Source organism: Pipra filicauda, unplaced genomic scaffold, assembly GCF_003945595.2.
Source record: "Pipra filicauda isolate LSUMZ 115617 unplaced genomic scaffold, ASM394559v2 scaffold460_size520110_pilon, whole genome shotgun sequence".
In the NCBI taxonomy this organism is placed as follows: Eukaryota; Metazoa; Chordata; class Aves; order Passeriformes; family Pipridae; genus Pipra; species Pipra filicauda.
This window is the reverse complement of record NW_024104599.1, coordinates 384,556-403,713: the sequence shown is the minus strand read 5'-3', so window position 1 is coordinate 403,713 and position 19,158 is coordinate 384,556. Positions and strand designations below refer to the sequence as shown.

At 48.0% G+C, this 19,158-nt stretch overlaps 2 protein-coding genes across 2 annotated transcripts; one reads left to right on the top strand and one right to left on the bottom strand.

Annotated features, from left to right (window-relative positions):
- Positions 1–479: 479 nt before the first annotated feature.
- Positions 480–3,541, top strand: LOC113986232 (interleukin-20-like). The gene is made up of 6 exons (XM_039386053.1): positions 480–704; positions 1,273–1,436; positions 1,539–1,604; positions 2,028–2,180; positions 2,581–2,655; positions 2,763–3,541. Exons 2-6 carry the CDS (start codon positions 1,278–1,280, stop codon positions 2,838–2,840), a joined length of 531 nt encoding a protein of 176 aa, XP_039241987.1. The 5' UTR covers positions 480–704; positions 1,273–1,277; the 3' UTR covers positions 2,841–3,541.
- Positions 3,542–5,465: 1,924 nt separating this feature from the next.
- On the bottom strand, positions 5,466–17,308 carry PIGR (polymeric immunoglobulin receptor). The gene is made up of 11 exons (XM_027717774.2): positions 17,182–17,308; positions 12,343–12,438; positions 11,813–12,145; positions 11,297–11,629; positions 10,363–10,686; positions 9,626–9,940; positions 8,568–8,712; positions 7,956–8,074; positions 7,506–7,631; positions 7,326–7,384; positions 5,466–6,458 (listed from the first exon to the last, which is right to left on the bottom strand). Exons 2-11 carry the CDS (start codon positions 12,422–12,424, stop codon positions 6,333–6,335), a joined length of 1,962 nt encoding a protein of 653 aa, XP_027573575.1. The 5' UTR covers positions 12,425–12,438; positions 17,182–17,308; the 3' UTR covers positions 5,466–6,332.
- Positions 17,309–19,158: the final 1,850 nt, after the last annotated feature.

The following is a 19,158-nucleotide window of genomic DNA, read 5'->3' as shown; positions in this document are numbered from 1 at the left end:
ATGATCACTGAAGTCACCTGTGACCCTGGAGACCAAGAGATTTCTGCCACCAAAGTGGGAGCTGTGCCATCCAAAATCCCTGACCTGTGCTCCAGGGACACACAGTGCAGATAAGTGTCCACCCACCTGAGGAGCGAGCCTGGAAGCAGAATTCCCTGAGCCTGGCAGGGGAAGGCCAGGACAATGATGGAGAAAGGTCTGGACAACTTCCTGAGTCACAGCTCTTCTACCAGAGCACCTTGTCCAGTGCCAGAAGCCCTGGGGTGTTCGGACCATGGGGTGATGCCACTCAACTTCCCACAACTTCCCACATCCCAAGACCTCTGTGACAAGCCAGGAAGGGGCCCTCTCCAGGAATCACTTGGTAGCATTGGCTCCATGCTGGGGAAGCCCCAGCATTTTAGGGATGCAACGCCCATGATGGTCCCTCCTTTTGGTCACATCCTTCTTCCCGAATGAAAAATGACACAGCGATGCCAAGAGTTCCCGCCTCTGTAGGTGAGGAAAACACCTGTGGGGGAGAGAGAGCTGGTCCCTTTCCCCTGCTCATTAATTCAGTAAATTACAGAGGGAAATACATGCCGGGAAAAGCAAGCAAAATCCCAAAAGTTAATCCAAGAGTTATTTCCTCCTGGTACCGGGATAAAAACGTGTTCTTCGGAGCTCTCCAGGTCAGACATCGTGAACCCACACCAAAGAGCAAGGTAAAACACTGATTTTTGTCCTTTTGCTCTATGTACTCGTGGGTATTTCCTTGTATTCCTATAAGGTGTCTCTAAAATAGTTTTTTCCTTAATAACCTTAATTTTCAGCGCTAGTAGAACTTGTGTTTGACTTCTGTTATTCCTGAGGGAAAGCGTTTTCCTTTGGGAATCAGACTTTGGAACCTGCTGCTTTCAGTCACAGTTACCTCCTGCTGCTTCTGAGTTAGTAGACATTTAAAAATTTAATGTATATCCATATTTATTTCTCCGATGAAATATTTTTCAGAAGAGCTATGTCTATTTACGTGCAATTTTTTTTACTTGCATTTTATTTATTTTTCCTCGTTTTCTCTTAGGCTCTTCTGTTAAATATTTGATTTTGTTTGATTTTTTTTTTCTCTTGCTGATGAAGAGTAAAAAAAAAAAATGACTAAGAGATGCTACCCAGTGTGTTTTTTTTAATAGAGATGTACTTTACAAGTGCTATATAAAATGTTTATATTTTCATGTGCATCACAATTGTGTTATTTAGCAAAGATAATGAGTCAGTGCTGTTTTCCTTGAGCAGCTGAAATGAAGGGATCCCACTTGTTCCTCTGCCTCTTCTCCATGTGCTGCTGGGTGAATTTGATGCCCACAGCTGGGAACAAAATCCTGCACTTTGGAGCCTGCAGGGTTTCCATGAGCATGACTGAGATCAGGGCTGGTTTCACAGCAATTAAAGCCAATATTGTAAGTATTTCTCCAGGCTCTTGTGGAGCTGGGGAAGCTCTTTAGTTGGCAGCTCCCAGAGCCCCTCTGGAACCTTCCCCATCTCTGTGCTCTCCTTTGCAGCAAGCAAGAGACCCCATCCGGACCCTGAGCATCTTGTCCCATCCACACTCCCTGCACAAGGTTAACGTGAGTGTCCTTGGGTGGAAAGCCATTAAAGATTCCAAAAGCAGAGGAATGGGGTCTTGGGAGGTGCAATATGCTATAAATAAGCATTTTTCAGCTCTCTCACACCCTGAAGCGCTGGGTACTGGCCACTGCTTCAGGTCACAGCCGCTAACACCCAGCTGCAAAATCAGCTGTTTATTGTCTTGACTCTGTGAGATTTCCTGAGGATGGAACTCCTGGAAAAGCAGTCTAAAATAATTTCATATACATATATATATATATTACCAGTATAAATCAAGCAGCACTGAAAAAGCTTTATATGAGTCAAAATGTCCCGCTGTGCTCAGCTGCAACGTGCTTCCTCTCAGGGGTGGTTTATTCCAGAGAGGGGCTTGGTGGCTGCAGGTTTATAACCTTTAAAAAAAATGAAATTTGTTCTTTAAGTCTTCAGATAGGTGCTGCATCACCCACCACCTCTTCAACTTCTACGTGGACAAAGTTTTCAAGCACTGCAAGACCGAGGATTCGTACGTGAACCGAAAAATCAGCAGCATCGCCAACTCCTTCCTCAGCATGAAGAGGAAACTGGAGCAGTGTGTAAGTCTTGTCTCTTTGCTGTAGTTTAGTTCCATCTGTTAGTATTTGGTGTATAAACAAACCCAAGAGCTTTACAAAGTTCAAAGTCTTTATTTATACAAGTGGCTTCAACAAGAACACAAAGCAGCGTGATGTGAAGAGTGTTTCTGGCCGCTGAGAAATTTCTCTGCTTGCCCACTCACCAGCAAACAAACTCCCACGTTAGTCCTCAAGGACAATATTTATCTTGTCCCTGTGTCTGTCAAGTAAACTGTTCTTAGCTGAAGTCTGATTCAGGGACCTGCAGCCTTTCCCACAGTTTCACAAGGTCTCAGTTCTATAATTTACAGCATAATTAGAAACCGAACTATTATTTTTAAGTGTAACTCCTCAAACTAACGAATTTATCTTATTTTTCTAGCATGAGCAAAATCAGTGCCTGTGTGGGCAGGAATCCACTGAGAAATTTAAGCAAATACTTGCAAACTATGAAGGGGTGAGTTGGTGCCTGAGTCTGGTGATTAATACAGATGTTTAGATCCTCTTTGTGTTGGTTTGTACTCATTATCTGTGCTCACAACTTCTTCCTTTATCCCATTTCAGCTGAATGTCACAAATGCAGCAATGAAATCCCTGGGTGAGCTGGACATCCTGTTAGACTGGATGGAGAAATCTCCTTAGGGAGCAGGAGGCATCAACAACCCACCACGGCCGGGGCTGACGGAGCTGCTGGGACCTTGCACACCCCAGTGATGAGAGGGACAAAAATGCCCTGTATCAGTGCAGCTCCTCACTGATTCCAGCTGGGTTCAGTCAGAGTGCTTTGCTAGCCAGGCACATCAGTCAAGGCACCAACAGAGTCTTCATTAAGATGGAAATAACGAGTTTGATTAAATCAGCGCTACCCTCGCTTTGCTGGCTTCTATCAAAGGATGCTCCAAGGGAAAAAGCTCAAAGGGTTTCTCTTGCTAGCAGACATAAGCTGTGACCATGTAATAAAATTGTTGTTTAAGTTATAAATTTTCTGTGTAGGGAGTGTATATTCAGATAGGAAATGTGTATTCATGAGTGCTGAGTGCTGGCTGGAAGGACTCTGGTGCAGCTTAAACCTGGGCTCAGTCTCACAGGGCTGCTGCCACTGATGGATCTGGCTGAAACAAGGTGCACAGTGTGAGAAATGCTTCCAAGAATAGGTCCTAGAAGGTGTGTGAGGCCTTAGAGATCTGTCTGTCCTTTTGAGATGGTATTTTCTGCCTTATCAGTAAAAAAGTTTCTGTGCAAGACATGTGGTTGCTGAATAGAAAAAGGCTCCTGTGTGTGTTGTGCAATTTACTGACACTCAGTAGTGAGTTTTGTGGAAATTGGTTGCAATGACTGTAAATAAACCCCACTCGAAACTGTGCTGAGTCTGTCAGAATTCTGAGGAATTATATGATTCTTGCTGGTTAAAACTTTCTGAACTCACTGAGCAGTTGGGCATTTATGTCCCTGGTAGCAGCTTAGTCCTGGTATTTCAAGTGATCAAGTCTTCCTGCTGCATTCATCAGACATAAGACTTGAGTAAGACTAGAGGGTAAAGCTCTGATTTGGTGTGTTTTGCTTTAAAAGTCAACTAAGCTGAGCGAGGTGTCCCACAAGTCCTGCCTGCTGTGGTGCCATGGGCACAACCAGGGGGCTGTGTGCTCTCCCCTGGCTCTGAGCAGCTCTCATTGCTTCTGGTGTGAATCCTTCAGGCTTGCACAAGCCTCTTCCCAGCATCTCTGTTCCCATGGGACAGCCCCAAACTCTCCAGGTCTCCCTTTCCAGCCTCAGCAGCCAGGATGGATGGAGGGCTGGCTGTTCCCAGCTTGGGCAACCAACTACTAATGGTGCTACAGAGGTGACACCAGGAATGCTTCAACTGCAGAAGAGGTTCTTTAGCAGGATTTTGTTCCCACAGAATAAGGTCCTTGTGCCCCCAAGGACAACTGAGTTCCTGCTTTGGTTTAATCTCCATCACAGGAGAACCCTGGTCAGACTTCTGGCATCAAATCAGATTTGGTGATTCACTTTCAAAGGAAAGGTCTCCCTGATTGCTCACTGTCCTTCCTCAGCTGTTTGTTTAGGCCAAAGGGAAGCCTGTCAGGGCTTTGATTCTTGTAATTTGCTTTCTCATGGGTTTTTTTTTCAGTGACTCTCATTTGTCCGGGTGTCAGGGTGAATACATCCCTCCAGGCTCTGAAAGGTGATATTTCAGCTCCATCACTCCTGAAACCAACCCTTTAAGACCCCACAGGTACAGCCCATACCATGATTCCCTGGTAAAGAATAACCACTGGGAATGATGCTGTGACACAGTGAGATACCACAGCTCACCACTGACCCCCGAAAATCAGCTGACACGTTGGTGAAGAGTCAGGTGAGCTCCCTGTGGACCTTTCCATGGATTGTGGCGGGCTCTGGATCACGGCTTGAGTGAGATGTGTGGGTTTTATTCCACGTCCTGAGCTTATGCTGTCACAGTCCTCACTGTTGATCCTATTCACTGCTCACAGCCTGTGCAGAGTGCTGCATGCCCCAACCCACTCCTGCTTTGCTGCTTCCATCAAAACCAGGGATTTTACATTGCAAAGCACAGCAGCAGCCCAGGGCCATTCCCCTTTGGAATTGAGGTGCCAGCTGGAAGCGTCAGCAGTGGGAAGGAGCAGGGGTCTCAGGCAGGCAGCTGCCAGGGCTGAGGGGTGCAGGCAGAGCCAGGATGCTCAGCCCTTTCTCAGCCCCTGCTCCTCTCCCGGGAATTAAGCTCATCCCAGCTGCTCCCAGGGCGGTGTGGGAGCTGAGGGAAGGACGCCTTTGGGCAGGCTGAAGAGGAAGTGGATTCACAAAGGGAGAGCAAAAGGGGTTTTCTCCTCTCAGAAGTTTCCAAACCTTAGCGTTCTCCTGCCGCTCTGTGCCTGCTCACCCCCGGGGACACTTTCCAGCAGAGTCAGTCATTCACTTCCAGCAACTCCGGGCAGGCACAGACCTGTCCTGGCCCCTCCACACCTTTTCCAATATCCAAACCCCTTCCCACAGGGCTGATGAGGGGATGGAGCCCTGGAGAGGAGGTAGGTGAGCTATAACCTGACCTTTGAGGTCCCAGCCTTGCTATGGGTAAGGTGATGATTATTGCACTGGGGATGTGAAAACACAAACGCTGTTGGGGCTGCTGCCCTCTGGGGAAGTCCATGATTCAGGAATAATTTGTGTTTTGTCCTTGGTGAAACTCAGTGTCTCTCAGGTAACAGCCATTTTCCAGCACCTCCCTGAGCTATGACACTGTTTTCATTTTTTTAAATGCAGCTAATACTTTACTGAACCAGAAATATTGCGTGGTGTTACTGTAACACAGTCACATCAGACCCTACCCAGGGTGATGCTTCCCAATCTTTATATTTTATGGTTTGGTCTCAGAGCTGCACTTCAGCAGCACAAGGTCAGGAATTTGAATTCCTGTGCAGTTTCTGCCCTGGCCCTGTCAAACCCCTCCACACCCCTTCTCTTCCCCAGGTAAGGCACCAGCCTATCCCATTCCTGGTGTTCAGGGAAAATTGCTTCTCTGCTTCATCACCTCTTCATCATTGCTGCTTCCTACATTGCTTTATCTGTGGAATATTCAGCTTGTCCCACCCTTACTGTGTCTGTCTGGGTGTGATCTCCCTGTGCTCTCCCACGGATCGAGTTCCCTGGTCTGCTGAAAGCCACTGATATTCTTTATTGCTTGTGCATGAAAACACTTCAGACCATGTCTGGCCTGCAGGTGCTGCCCTCAGGTTGAGAAAGCTTAGAGGAATCAAAAGCATCAGATGCTGTTCTAAAGGGTTTTCCAGCTGCCTTTAAAAGAAAATGGGACTTTTTTAAAATGCCCTGTGAGAGCCCACTCTGTTGGAACTGTTGGTGGAATGAGCCACTTAGTCTCCCAGTCCAACCTGCTCACTCAGACCCTGCACTTCCAGCCCAGCCCTATTTGGCATCAAATAATTCCTCCTAAATCACCGCTCGAAGCTGAATTTAAGCAAAAGAAAAAAAAAAACAAACAGGTCAAGCTATAGCAAATCGTGGTAGCAATGAACAGTGTGTGTGCTTGCTGATGGCTTGGTGTGATCCTCAAGGTAGAGCCGGTCCCAGTCGCTGCCTCCTCTCAATCCCTGACCTTCAGACCTGCTCCTGGGAGGGGGACACATCCAGGGCAGTGCTGTCCCCCCCGGAGCCACCCTGAGCGATGCTGCCCGAGGTGAGGAGGAAGGTGGAGTAGGCGAGGTCAGCATCCTCCTTGGAGCTCTGGGAAAGGACAGGAGGACACAGTTAGGTGGCCAGCAGGGGAAAGGCAGCATTTCGTGGGCTGTGAGGGTCTCAGGATGACACGGGCAGGGTGGATGAGTGGGAGGACCCAGAGGGTCACGTCGGTGCTGGTATGAACATCACTCCTCTGCTCAGCCCTGGAAAGGCCCCAAATGTTTGTGGGTTTGGGACTCCATGGCAAGCCTGACCCTGTGTGTTGGCATCCAGCTCCCTGTCCTAAAGCTGCCAGGCTTTACTGGTTTCCTTTATTGCTCCAGTCCAGCTTTTGGCACTTACAACACTCACATCTCACCTGTGGGTAGGGACTTGGAAAAACACAGGCTTGCATCTGGCACCTTCAGCTACTGCCCAGTGCTGCCACTTGACCATCATCTTCCCCAGAGGGAGGGGTGGGGGAGTAGATGGTAGGGAAAAGTAGAGGCAGGGAAAGGCAGGGATCACAGGAACAAGTCACAGCCCTTGCAATGGCAGAGCCCTCCCTGCCTACCTGTGCCCACGTGTGGGAGGGTTGGAAGGTGGGATGTGCTCTGTTTTCTGGCCAGCTGCTTATCCCAGTGTTTCGTGTCTATGGTAACAACCCCAACTTTCCTGATGCAACCTGGGGCTGACCTGGTTTACTGTTTGAAGCAAGGTGACTGCTGTTACTGTCTCCACTAGAACATGGAGTCAGGAAAGGGGTAAGGTCCTTCCCACAGAGGCTGATCTGCAGCAGGTGCTGGATCCAGATAAGATCGAGAGCACCTGGGTATAAATAAGGCCCCTGGAAGAAGGCAGCCCCTTTGGCAGAGACTGGAGGGCTGTGGCTGTGTCTCCCAGGTCAGTGGCCTCTCTCCTGCCGCCTCTTACCCTTTTTGCCTTCTTTGCCTCGGTGGCACTTTCTGGGGTGTCCTTGGTGGTGATGAACTCTGCAGGGAGGCAAAGGGAGGTGTTAGGGAGGGGGGCAGCGGTGGGCAGGCATTTCTGTGGCTTTTGTGGGGTCCTTCTGCAGACCCCTGACCCTGGGGGGGGCTGGAGCCAGCACCCTACCGTCCCCTCCGATGGCAGTCTCCTGGCTCTCCTTCACACAGGTGCTGTTGCTGGCACTGTAATCCTTCACACTCTCAAAGTCTGACATGCTGATGTTTGTCCTGTAGCTCCCAATGGACACCAGGTCTGGTGAGAGAGGGGGAAACAAATAAATCCTCTTTTTAGAGCTGGTGTGAGCACATTGGCACCTGAACCCTCTGTGTGAGGTAATGCTGTGGGATACAAGGTGCAAAGCACACACAGGAGTGGGCTCTGTCTCAGCTGGGCACTCTGTCCTGGGTGTTGGAGCTCCAAGGATGGGGTCAGTGGGACCAGCAAGGTCCCTTCCCTGCCCGTCACATGGTGGGTAACCAGGAGAGCAGCTCAGCCCAGCAAAGACACAAAGGCGTTGCCTTCATCTTAATATTGCTGATGTTTCTTGAGAGGCAAGAAAGGCAGGGAGGGACTCACCAGATCTCTTCATCTGCCTGTATTTGACGATGGCAAAAGCTGTCACGATGATCAGGAGCAGGGCAGCAACAGGGCCCAGCACTAAAGGAAGAGTATTGGAGCCATGGCCTTGATCAGAGCTGGAATAGAGGGAAAGAGAGACCACTACAAATAATGTATTTGAAGGTCCAGCAGCCTAAATCTGTATAGGATGGTAATTCTGAGCGAGCCTGATGCAATTCACTTAATGAACTGGATCCTAATAAAATAAAAAAAAGCCAAATAATAATATAGTATAGAGGTTGTGCCAAAATAGCTGCATCAGCAGCTTGGTTATAAATGTGTGAAGGAAATTCCTCGAATATTAACAGAAGTACTTTCAACTAGTTGTTTTGTATCTGGAATATCTAATCATTCCCTTCTGGTACCATTTTCTTGACCTGCAGATTAATTTCAAGTCATCTTGCCCTTTGCTGTAACTTTTTCCTCTTCTTTTCCTCTGATGTTTTGAGCAAAGTTCTTTTGGGACAAGAATGTTTTTGTTGCTAAACCACACCCATGGTGCACAAACACAGTACCCACAATGGGTTAATATAAACCTCACAAGAGTTATCAATGACAGAGAGAACCAACCTTGCTGGGGCAGCTCCACTTCGCACCCCAGATTCACTGTAGGCTCCTCCTCGGGGTCCAGGGCCAGGCTCAACATGGTTGGGGAACTCAGCATGGCTGGGGGCATCAACATCCAGGAGCTCTGGGTTGTGCTTGGCATCATTTCCTGTTGTATCCCAGGGAAGGAAGTGTGGTTAGTGAGCAGCAGCACAGAGATGGGGACACAAAATCCAGCTGGATGTGTTGGGTGGACGTGGAGCTGCTGTGGGTTTTGGCTCTGCATTAGGGGCTCTTTAAAATGGGGGGTTGAGATCTGAAATAATCTCATCGCAGATAATTTGCTGCAGAAATCTCATGTAGACTCTGTCTGCCTACAAACTTTTGAAAAGTTCTTGCATTGCTAAGTTCTGCCTCTAATGTTTCCAGAACAAGTTCTGAATAGTTGCTTTGCTTTTATTTCTAGCTCCTTTACCCCCAAAAGCAATGAAATGAGGTTTTCACTTTGACCATCATCCACCTAGGATGGCTAAATATGGGATATCCAGTGCTCTGCTTTTTCCCTACTTCTAACAATATTCCTCCATGAGAAAAACCATCTTAATTCCAAAATACTGCACCAAAGCTGAGACTAAACCCCCTGCTGTTGGTGTTAGTCTTTCCTCTCCTGTTGCACACTTGTTTCCTAAGATAAGAAGCTCCCTGGAGCAAGATAAGTCTCTGAACTAGATCAGTTCTTCACCTGGTGAAGATGTGACAGGTGTGGCTGAAATTAAATGATGCTACAAATTGTAACAGCAACAATTAGGAAGGGCAGGGGTAACAGTAAAATTGGTGTGGAAGGAAGTGAGATTTAGACTGGTGGGGACCAGGAAGCCAAAACCAACGGGTGGATGAAAACACTGATGGCAAACTGTGCAGGATCAGGGCGATGTTGGCACCTCGCTGGGAGGCTGCCCGGGTGTGCAGCACTTGTGTTTTGAGGTGCTGCAACCTAGTGGCTGCGGGAAGGACTTCCCTCGGCACAGGGCAGCCTGATCCACAGCCCGGGCGAGCAGGAAAACCTCTGCCTCGGGGCTCACCTGCGGTCACCGACAGCTTCACTGCCATGGTCTCCCCGAAGAGGCCGTTCTGCTTCACCCCGCACCAGTACCACCCTGCATCTTCCTCCGTCACCGAGTCAAAGCTCAGGATAACTGTCCTGTTGGAAGTGCTGCAGGTTGTCTGTGGCCCCGACTGGCCAAGATCAGAAGCTGGCAACACGGAGCAGCCGCTGGGGCTCCACTTGCACCAGTACTTCTCGTAGGAGTAGTAGGCGCACGTGTAGGTGCAACTTAAATCGACCCGTGAGCCCACTTGTGCCTCCACTTCCTTCTCTCCTGTCAGTTGAGGTTTTCCTGCAAGGGCAAATGGAACATCGAGGCTGGTGTTAGTGGTTGCAGTGCTGGGAATGGCAGCCAGCAGGTAGTGGTGCTGCTGCAGAGGGATCTTTGAGGGAAAGTGCTCCCTACATTCCTAAATTAATGCTCTTTGAGGGAAAGTGCTCCCTACATTCCTAAATTAATGCTCTTTATGCATCTCCGGGTGAAAGCTGGGGTTTTGTATTTGCAAGGCTTAAGAAATATTTGCAAGAGAAATTTTTGTGAGCGTTTTCTCATAAAGCTGAAACCACGTGTTTCAATTTTAGAGACACTGAAGCGAGTTCAGGTTCGGACTTCGTGTCTCTTCCCAAAAAGCCAGATTTGCTCATTTGTGGTGCTCAGGAGGTTGTTTTGTGCCCACTGAGCAGGCAGAGAACTGCCAAAGTGCCACCTCGTACCTTCTATGACCTTCAGCTCAGCTGATGATTGCTGGTCCTTCGCTTCATTTGTTATGCACCAGTAATAGGCGTTGTCTGCCTCGCTCAGCTGGTTCAGGATGACGGTGACTGTCTTGTTATCTGGGTTCTCAAACATGGCCACTCTTCCCCTATACTGTGGCCTCACATTGCCTGTGTTGTCTATGATCCAGTTATATCTGTTAGCTTCCCACTTGGCCCAGATCCTCGTTGAGGATTTCTTCAGAGGATCATAGAGGCATTCGAAGGTTGCTGAACTTCCAGTTTTCGCAGTTACCGTGGTCTTCAGCTGACGGAAGTTTTTGTCTGTTGATAAAAATGACACGAGCAGTTACAAACATCTCACTTGCGTCCACGTGGCAAATCTTCCAAGAAAATAAATATTATCAGATCAAACAAAGCCCTTATGGCTAAAGCAAGGTTAGGCAAAGCTCAGGGGTGCAGCCAGCAGGAGACTGTCCTGGCACTGCCAGGAATTGATCCTAAAGAATCTGTCAGGCCTTTCTTTTCCCCAAATTCACTGGCTGCTTATTGGCTTTGTGTACAGACATTTCAAAGCTTTTTTCCCTTTGCTAGAGGAAGGGCAGGTCTTCTCCTTTCTACATCGGTCATACTGAGATTTAAGGAATCAAGACTTGAAAAGACAGTTGGGAGATGGAATTTGCCTCCTGTTGTTTTGGGCTGGGGAAGATAGCCAGCCACTGCTGGGAAAGCTAAGTCTTGATACAAGCTTTATTAGTGGTGGTTTAGTGTATTATAGATGGTTAAATAAATAGGAAGAAGTATCTAGATGAAGAATAGGATAATAGCAGCCTGCAAAGGGAAATTAAAGTTCTTGTTAAACAAAGTGAGACTGCTAGCAATGCTTCCAAAGAGAAGCAGAGATGAAGTCTAAAATGCACTGGGAATAGCTTACCCTCATAGATAAACACGTCCAGTTCCTTGGATTTTCCATTTTTCCCATATTCCCCGGCCCCACAGCGGTACAAGCCTGAGTCTTCCCAGTCCATCTGAGTCATCATGATGTTGACTGAGTCTGCAGACAGCTCGTAGCTCAGCAGAACTCGCCCTTTGAAATCCTCATCAATGACACCGTTTTGGTTGTCGATGATGTCGTGGCAATCTTCTCCCTCCATCTTGCACAGGTATTTCCTCCAGGTGGAAAATTCCGACCCGAAGCTGCAGATCACGGTCCAGGTGCTGTGCAGCTTCACGTAGAATTGCTCAGCTGCCTCGGGTACAGGTGGATCTGTGCATACAGAGACATGGTCAGGGCCTGCTGCCCGTGGAATGAAAACTGCTGTTTGCTGAAAGCAGGGAGCCCCTTGAGCTCTCAGACGCTGGACAGGAGATCTGTGGAGCTTTATTTAAAAGGGGAGGGGGGGAATGTAAGAGAAAATAATATTTTAAGAAGGCCCAAAGCTGTAATTACCTTGGGAAACACTCAGAGTGACTTTGTAGGAGAGCCCTCTGCCATTGTCACCAACACCACACAGGTAAGTGCCCGCGTCCGTCAGCGCAAGCGAGGAGATGTTGATCTGGAAGTTCTCTGCCTCTGGGTAGTCAGTGAGGGAGATCCTGCCCTTGAAGCTCGAGGACACGTAGCCACTGGTGGAGGTGACAGTCCCACAGCTCCTGCCCGACTGCCTGCACCAATATTTCCTGTCGTGTCTGTTCACAGAGGTGGGGGGGTAGAAGCACGTCACGGTCGCCGACCCGCCGACCACGCCGTACACCTGCCGCGGCCCGAACACGGGGCTCAGGACTGCAAGAGGAAAACGTGCTGGCTGTAAATGTCACCTCTGCCACCCCGCTCAGGTGTCCCAGGGCGAGTGTGGACCCGGGGCTGCTCAGCATCAGGTGCCCCAAAAAGGTCCCGTGGCAGTGGTGGGCACTGGTGAGGTGAAGCTGCTCCCCGAAGGTGCCACCACAGGAGCTGTGCCCCAGGCCAGTCACACTTACTTGTTGCCTTGGGGAGGTGTCTGCTTTTTGCAGATCCAGCTGGGAGGAGGGCAAGGAGGAAGATGAGTGCTAGCAAAGCCATTTTTCTTGCATTCCCTGGAAAAGACACAGAAGTTGGTGAGTAACCGCACTCGCAAAATTTAACTTAGTCATCTAAATCTTTTTTGCTTGGAGGATGTGAGGGTGGTGGCTACTTGAAGGAGAGAGAAATACAGTTTTTAATTGCTTTTGTCAAGGAATTTAATGGGAAAGAGGAAGCTGATAACTCTGTTCTTGCCTGCAGGTCTCTTCATTTTTGGTTTTCAGTACATGTGCAATGATGGTGATGGATTACTCCAAGTGCCAGATCTGGGAGAGGTCCAAAAACCTCACTTTTCAGAGCAGATAGGATGGTATCAGCAGGGATCATAGAATGGTTGGGATTGGAAGGGACCTTAAAGGTCATCTGGTTTCATCTCCTGGACACCTTCCACTAGCCCAGATTGCTCCAAGCCCTGGCCTTGGACACTTCCAGGGATGGGGCAGTCACAGCTTCTCTGGGTAAAATGTTCCAGTGCCTCACCACACTCATTGTAAAACTTTCTTCCTTCTGTCATAGAGCAGAGTTCCTGACTGAAGCCTGTTTTTAATTCCTGCTCTTTGTTTCCCTGGTCTCTTCAAGGACACGTGAAAGAGAAAAACAGTAATATTTTCACCTCTACTTTTTTTCCCCTTTTCCTCTGCTCCAGCTTAAATCCCAGCAGGGATTTACCTCAGCCCTGCTCCTCCAAGAATCAGACTTGAACCAAGTAAAGCCCTGTCCCACCTGTCCAACCTACTGCACCCAAATTAACCCTGGGCCAGGACCCAGTGACGGGCAACAACAAACCAAGCTGCATCTCTTGAAATACATCCATAATCTTCAGGATGAATATTTCTGACCTTCCCTTTGTTTTTGGACAGAGTGATGGCTCGGAGGAAACCAAGGCTCTTAATTGACTCAACTGTTTCCTTTGGCCTGAGCTGCCTGTGCTGTTGGACAGTGCCCAGGGCAGTGGTGGGAATGTGCATTTCCCGAGCGTGGCTCTTGATCTCCCTGCCTATTCCAAGTTCATAGAATACACTGAGCTGGAAGAGACCCATAAGAGATGATGAGAGGTGCCAAGGCAAATCTTTATAAACAATCAGAGGAATTTGATTTCAGGGCATCAAGTGACACTCTTTTATTAAGGGTAATTCCCGGTAGAAGAAAAAGGGGTTTATTTCCCTGTTGAGATGAAAGGTGTTCTGTTGTGCCTTCTTCCTTGTATTGTGATTCCCACTTGCTCAATGGCTACTTGTCCATGGCTAATAATTAACTCACTGAGCATGAAAAATGCTCTTTCATACATATCCCAGCAGTAGCCAGCAAGATAAACACGACATATTCTGCAGAAAGCAAACAATATGGCACAAAGAGGGCCTTGATATTTGCCCCTGGCTAACTAGCAATTCCTCTGGCTGATGGTCACCTCGCTGCCCTCCAGCCCTCTCTCTCTGTGGTGCAAGTATGATCCCAGCTCAGCCTTCCCATTTTGGTGACATTTGAGTAATCTCTTATTCTGGTTTCTTCTCCCAAAAAAATCAACTATTTTTGGGTTACAGGCCCAAATGTTGTTTCATCAGGTAGGGAAGGCTTACCAAGATCTCTTTTTTGGAACAAAGATATGGCTGTCTCCAGAGAGGTGTGCAGGAGTGGTGGCACCAGGGTCTTCATAAGCATGTCGGAGCAGGAAGGAATTTTTGCCTCTCTGTCTCTGGGGACATGTGCACTTTTGTCTACCAAAAACAATGGTTCCTGTGTTCTTGCACAACCAGCATCTGCAGCTCTGAGTTGCCTCCAGTCCTGTTTTCTCAGATGCTGTTAAAACCTTCCCCCGCTCACCTGAAGGAATGGTGAAAACTCCCAGGTAGGGCAGGTCTGAGCAGGCACAGCCACTTTGTTACGTAAAAACCTGCTCTGAACCTCCACTGGATGGCTGGAAACCCCCTCCCTGCCTCCAGTGCTGTGTGGCACAAGGACAGTGACATTCCTAACCCACAGAAGGGGTGTCACGAGCTTTGCTGGTCACTCCGCGAGGAGCAAGTGCTGCTCGAGCTGCTGGAGGAGAATTTCATGAAGCTGCTGGTGAAAGAGCTCTTGTTCCTTATGGCTTTCAAAGGGTGTTGGCTGAAGAGCAGAAGGTCCAAACCTCAGAGCTCCAGGGGGGAGAAAAGCCTGCTGAGCCCACGTGAAAGGGAGTGCAGGTAAGTGGCTTGTGTTGGTGCTTCTGCAGATGGAAGGGGGGATGTGCTCTAAACCTCACTGGGCATCCACTGAGTGATAAAGACATTCTAATGCTGTGTGTAAAGCTCTGGGGAGGTCAGAGCCTCCCTCAAACCCCATGGTCAGTCCCTCTTTCTTAGATAGACATGCCTTCAGTGTGTCTGTCCACAGAAAGTGGCTGATGATGCCTTTGCAGGCAGCAGGAGGCTGATCAGCAGTAGATGTGGCAGGAGACCTCTCTGTCTGTGTTTCCTAATCTACTGTGTGTGGACTTTTCTGGTTCAGCACCACAGGATTGACCTGGGTTGGGACCATCACCTTCCCTTCCAGCACTGTTGTATGCCTGCACTTTGATATTTCCCAGGTTTTCCTCTGCAAGCGCTCTCTGACCAGTTTGGCTCTTCCAAACCTCAGCCATGACAAGACCTTCCCTGCATTTCTCTTGTGCTTTTGGGAATCTGTCAGTCCTAGGGAGAAACATCTTCAGATTTCTAATGATTGGGAAGAGATCAGGACCCGATCCCCGAGTTATGCAAACATGAGCAAGCAGCTGCTCTGGCTGGGTATGAAATACCAGAGTCCAGTTCCCAAATTCTGCTGACTCAGCTGCACCAGGAGCATGCCAGCTCCTCAGAGCTCCTGATGGAAGTTGCCAGGGATCAGCACAGTCCAATCCATTAGCTATTAACTATTGCTCTTAATAATGACCAGTGTCAAGGCCGTGCAGTGGGATGGACAAAACATGAGGATTTAGTCGTGCCATTTGTCATTCCAGCCTGGGAGCCCTTCTCTTTTGTGGAATGTTTGCTGTTATTCAAATAGCTGAAGAAATAATAGCATATGGGTGATATATATATTCCATGTATAGGTCATATTTTCCCCCCTGAAATCCTTTGAAAGCAAGACCAGCATTAGGGGTTGTGCTGTGAGGAGGAGCACTGGCATTTGTGCTAGGGGTGATTTATGGAGGTGCTGAAGACCTCTTTGCTCCCAAAAAAGGGCACAGCAACAGATTTCTTCCTGCACAGGACTGGGTTATCCACATCTTTACTTTGCTCATCAAGGTCACTGCATATATTACCTTACTGTGAGTTTTGTTTGCTGTAGTGGGATGGGGAAAAGCCACCATTTCACCCCATTTTCATGGAGTTAAGAATGAGGAATCAACTCTCAGATAAAAGATCAAGCTGACCTAAACATATGCAGAAAATAAACATTTCAAGTTGCAAACTCCTTCACAATATGGAAAAGATAAATAGGAGGTGCTCCTTCTGTCATAGAGTGAGCAGAAAAACCTGGGCAGAACTTATTGAAGGTTATCAAGATTTATTAAGAAATTAGCAGTTTTTAGGAATTTCTGCAGTGTTTGTGACCCTCCCACCCAAGACTGTTTGTCAGTTAAACACTGCCCTGCATGAGCAGTATATTCCAGAGAAGAAATGTAACAGAACAATCAGACATCCCTCATGGCAGTGACTGAAATCTCAGCTGAGATTGTGCTGCTGGCCTGATTTTATGTTCCTTTAAGCTGTTAGATTCATCAGCATGTGACCTAATTTTATATTCCTTTATGGTGTTAGGTACTCCATGCACCAACTTGTTGCTTTTCAGATAAGAGTGTCATGGTTCATGTGTTTCTTGGGCTGGAAAGCGAAACCAACTTTGACACTATTAAACTATTCTATAGTTGAATTATATTTAATTATTTAATTTATTTAATTGATAATATTTAATTATTTAATTATGATTTAATTTAAGTATTTTATTATAGTTTAATATTAAACTATTCTATAGTTTAATTCTACTCCTGCTGCAGGGAGCAGGAACATCCCATGGCCCAACTCACTGTGCAGCCCCTGGATGGGTGGACAGTGCCAGTGCAGGACTCATTAACAATTAGGAGGTGATATTTCTCTGTGCTTCAGATGGAATGTATTAAATCCTGTATGAATGCTTTCTTTGCAGAGTGTGCAGAAACCCACACCTTCACTGTTGGTCTGAGTGTGAAAGGACTCTGATTTCAGTTTTAGGACGCTGTGCCCAGACCATTCTCTTATTTATCTTCCTGGTAACTGTACAACCTTGAGAGATCTTCAGAACTCCTTTAGGACATAACTGCACCAATTCTCCTCTTAAATTTCAAAATTTGCCTCTTGTAATTCAAAAGACCATAATGACCTTAAGCTGAGTAGCAAAGCTTTAGGTTGCTACAGTAATATTTACTAACATTTGTTATTTTCTAGGTAAATACTTAATGCAAGTATTGTAATGATAGTTATCCTTTTATTTTTTTATTTTTTTCTTTTTTCCAGAAAGGAAAGATTAAAAAAACTACTGCAGAGAAGAAAACATAACTGTCATAACCCTGTTCCTGTGCTTTTGAGCTTCTTTCACAAGAAATCAGCCTCCCACCACTGAGACCTGCTGCTTCCCTACACGTGTGAGGAGGAGACCTCAAAAGCGGCTCCGGACTCTTGCTCTTCTCCTTCCCCACCTCAAAGAGGTAGTAAGAAAGATTTTGCATTTCCAAAAGACAAAGAAGCAGCACTACTTACACCTGAAGTTCCTTCTGCAGGGTTTTTGTGCTTCTTGCTTTTTCTTTGGGGCTGACCACTCTTAGTCCGCTGGTGACCCCGGGACCTTCTGTGAGTGTCCTGCCTCTCTGTCCCAGCAGGACGAGGGCTCTGGCAGTGCCAGGCTGGTTTAAATACTCCTTTAGCCCTGCATTTCCACCTGTTGTGCCTTAAAGGAATAGCATCCAAAAGCTCTGGCAGGTGAGCAGCACCCCACGTGAGAGCCGGGGAGCCAATGCCTGGCCCAGCTCTGCTGTCACTCCGAGGGTGCACCCTCTGATTTACCTCCTGATTACACCCCCCCATTGCACAACAGCCACCCCGAGGGGGGGGTGGGCTCCCAGGAACGGTCCAGGGCACCTCTGCCTCCTTTAGGAAGGAGTCTCCACGGGGTCAAGTCCGTGGAGTACCTTTCAGCCAGATTTTTGCTTGGACAGGAGCCAGGCAGCCTTGGTTTGAGGATGGTGCCTGTGCCTGCCACAAAGACACTGGGGAGCCTTAGGGGGGTCTAATTTTGAGCTCCCTCCTCTTTGTTGGCATTGCAGCACCACCCTTGAGCTGTGACTGTGTTTCCCATTGCTCTGGGCAGGTGAGCCCCTTGCTGCAAGGACTGGACACATCCAGGTGGGTTTTTTTCCTGAGGTATTGCACATTTTTTTTGGAAAACAGTGTCCCTAAGAAGACCCTGATTGACCATCCCAGTAGAGCAGGTCTGTCTGACTTCCCTGCTCTCCAGCCCCTCTGCCTCCCCCCAGCCTGGTGGGAAGAACAGGAGTCTGGGTGAACAAAGTTGGTCTTGTCTGTGCAGACCAATAACTTTGCAAGCTCTTTAAAATCAGAAATAATTAACAGGAGCTTTGCTGCCATCTCCCACCTCATTTCTTTGCTCTCCTGCTGTGGGCGTGTCAGGAGCCCAAATATAAATTCCCTGCGAGGTGTGGGGTTGTCAGAAATGGGGGAAAAAAGTAAAATTAATGAAATCGAAAGTATTTGTACTACATGGGATGAATCATTAACCTGCTTTACCTTTACCTGTACTAACAATACAAAAGCAGTAGTTCCTTCTGACTGGGGGGGGTCACACAAGGCTTTCCTCATCTGCTCCCAGTGAAAGCTGATGAGTTTGAACAGGATGGCAGCTCCAGCTGTTCCTGCTGTGCTTGGGAGCAGCAGGATCCTGACCTGGAGTTGGGATCTTTAAGGAATTTCTCAGATCCTAAATCCAGCCTTGGAAGTACCTTTGATTTAGCTCAGGGTGTCAAGCTCCTTTCTTGCCATGAACGTGCAGCTTCAGAGGTGAGGAAGGGGCTTCAAGGGTGAGGAAAGGGCTTCAAAGGTGAGGAAGGGGCTTCAGAGGTGAGGAAGGCTGTTGCTGTGCTTCCACAGGGTGATCTGGCAGAGATCTTGGATTAAGAGAACAGCCACCACCTCTCCTGGATGGCAACAAACACTGATCCCTTGCAAGCTGTGTCCTTCCCATCAGAGCTGCTTCCCTGGATGTTCCAAACATTCCCCAAATAATGTTGGCATTACTTTTTTTCTTCTTGGCCACAGAGCTGTGATTGCTTGGCCACAGTGGACACAGGTGTGTTTGCTTTCCTGTTCCTGCCAGGCATCTCTCCCTTGGGATCCCCCCGGGAAGGGACTTTGGGAGTGGAAAGTGGGAGTTTGGGAGTGGAAAGTGGGACTTTGGGAGCGGAAAGTGGGAGTTTGGGAGTGAAAAGGGAGAGTCTGGGAGTGGAAAGGGGGACTTTGGGAGCAGAAAGGGGGAGTTCGGGAGTGGAACTGTGAGAGCTGGGAGTGGAAATAGGGAATTTGGGAGTGGAATGGGAGAATTTGGGAGTGAAAAGGGATGGTGAAAAACCATCCCGTCTCCATCCCGCAGTTAGCATGGAGATGTGTTTTAAAGACCAGGAGAAAGGTGGAATGGCCATGGGCAGAGGAAATTTGGGCAGAAAC

What these genes read in the sequence shown, in the direction of transcription:
- LOC113986232 (XM_039386053.1), top strand. Translation starts at nt 1,278, where the DNA reads ATGAAGGGATCCCACTTGTTCCTCTGCCTCTTCTCCATGTGCTGCTGG. An exon ending in CAGCAATTAAAGCCAATATT is followed by an intron (nt 1,437 to 1,538) that starts GTAAGTATTTCT and finishes TCTCCTTTGCAG; the next exon opens with CAAGCAAGAGACCCCATCCG. An exon ending in TACTTGCAAACTATGAAGGG is followed by an intron (nt 2,656 to 2,762) that starts GTGAGTTGGTGC and finishes ATCCCATTTCAG; the next exon opens with CTGAATGTCACAAATGCAGC.
- PIGR (XM_027717774.2), bottom strand. Translation starts at nt 12,424, where the DNA reads ATGGCTTTGCTAGCACTCATCTTCCTCCTTGCCCTCCTCCCAGCTGGA. An exon ending in TGAGCTGAAGGTCATAGAAG is followed by an intron (nt 9,941 to 10,362) that starts GTACGAGGTGGC and finishes TTGCCCTTGCAG; the next exon opens with GAAAACCTCAACTGACAGGA. An exon ending in AGTGGAGCTGCCCCAGCAAG is followed by an intron (nt 8,075 to 8,567) that starts GTTGGTTCTCTC and finishes CCTCTATTCCAG; the next exon opens with CTCTGATCAAGGCCATGGCT.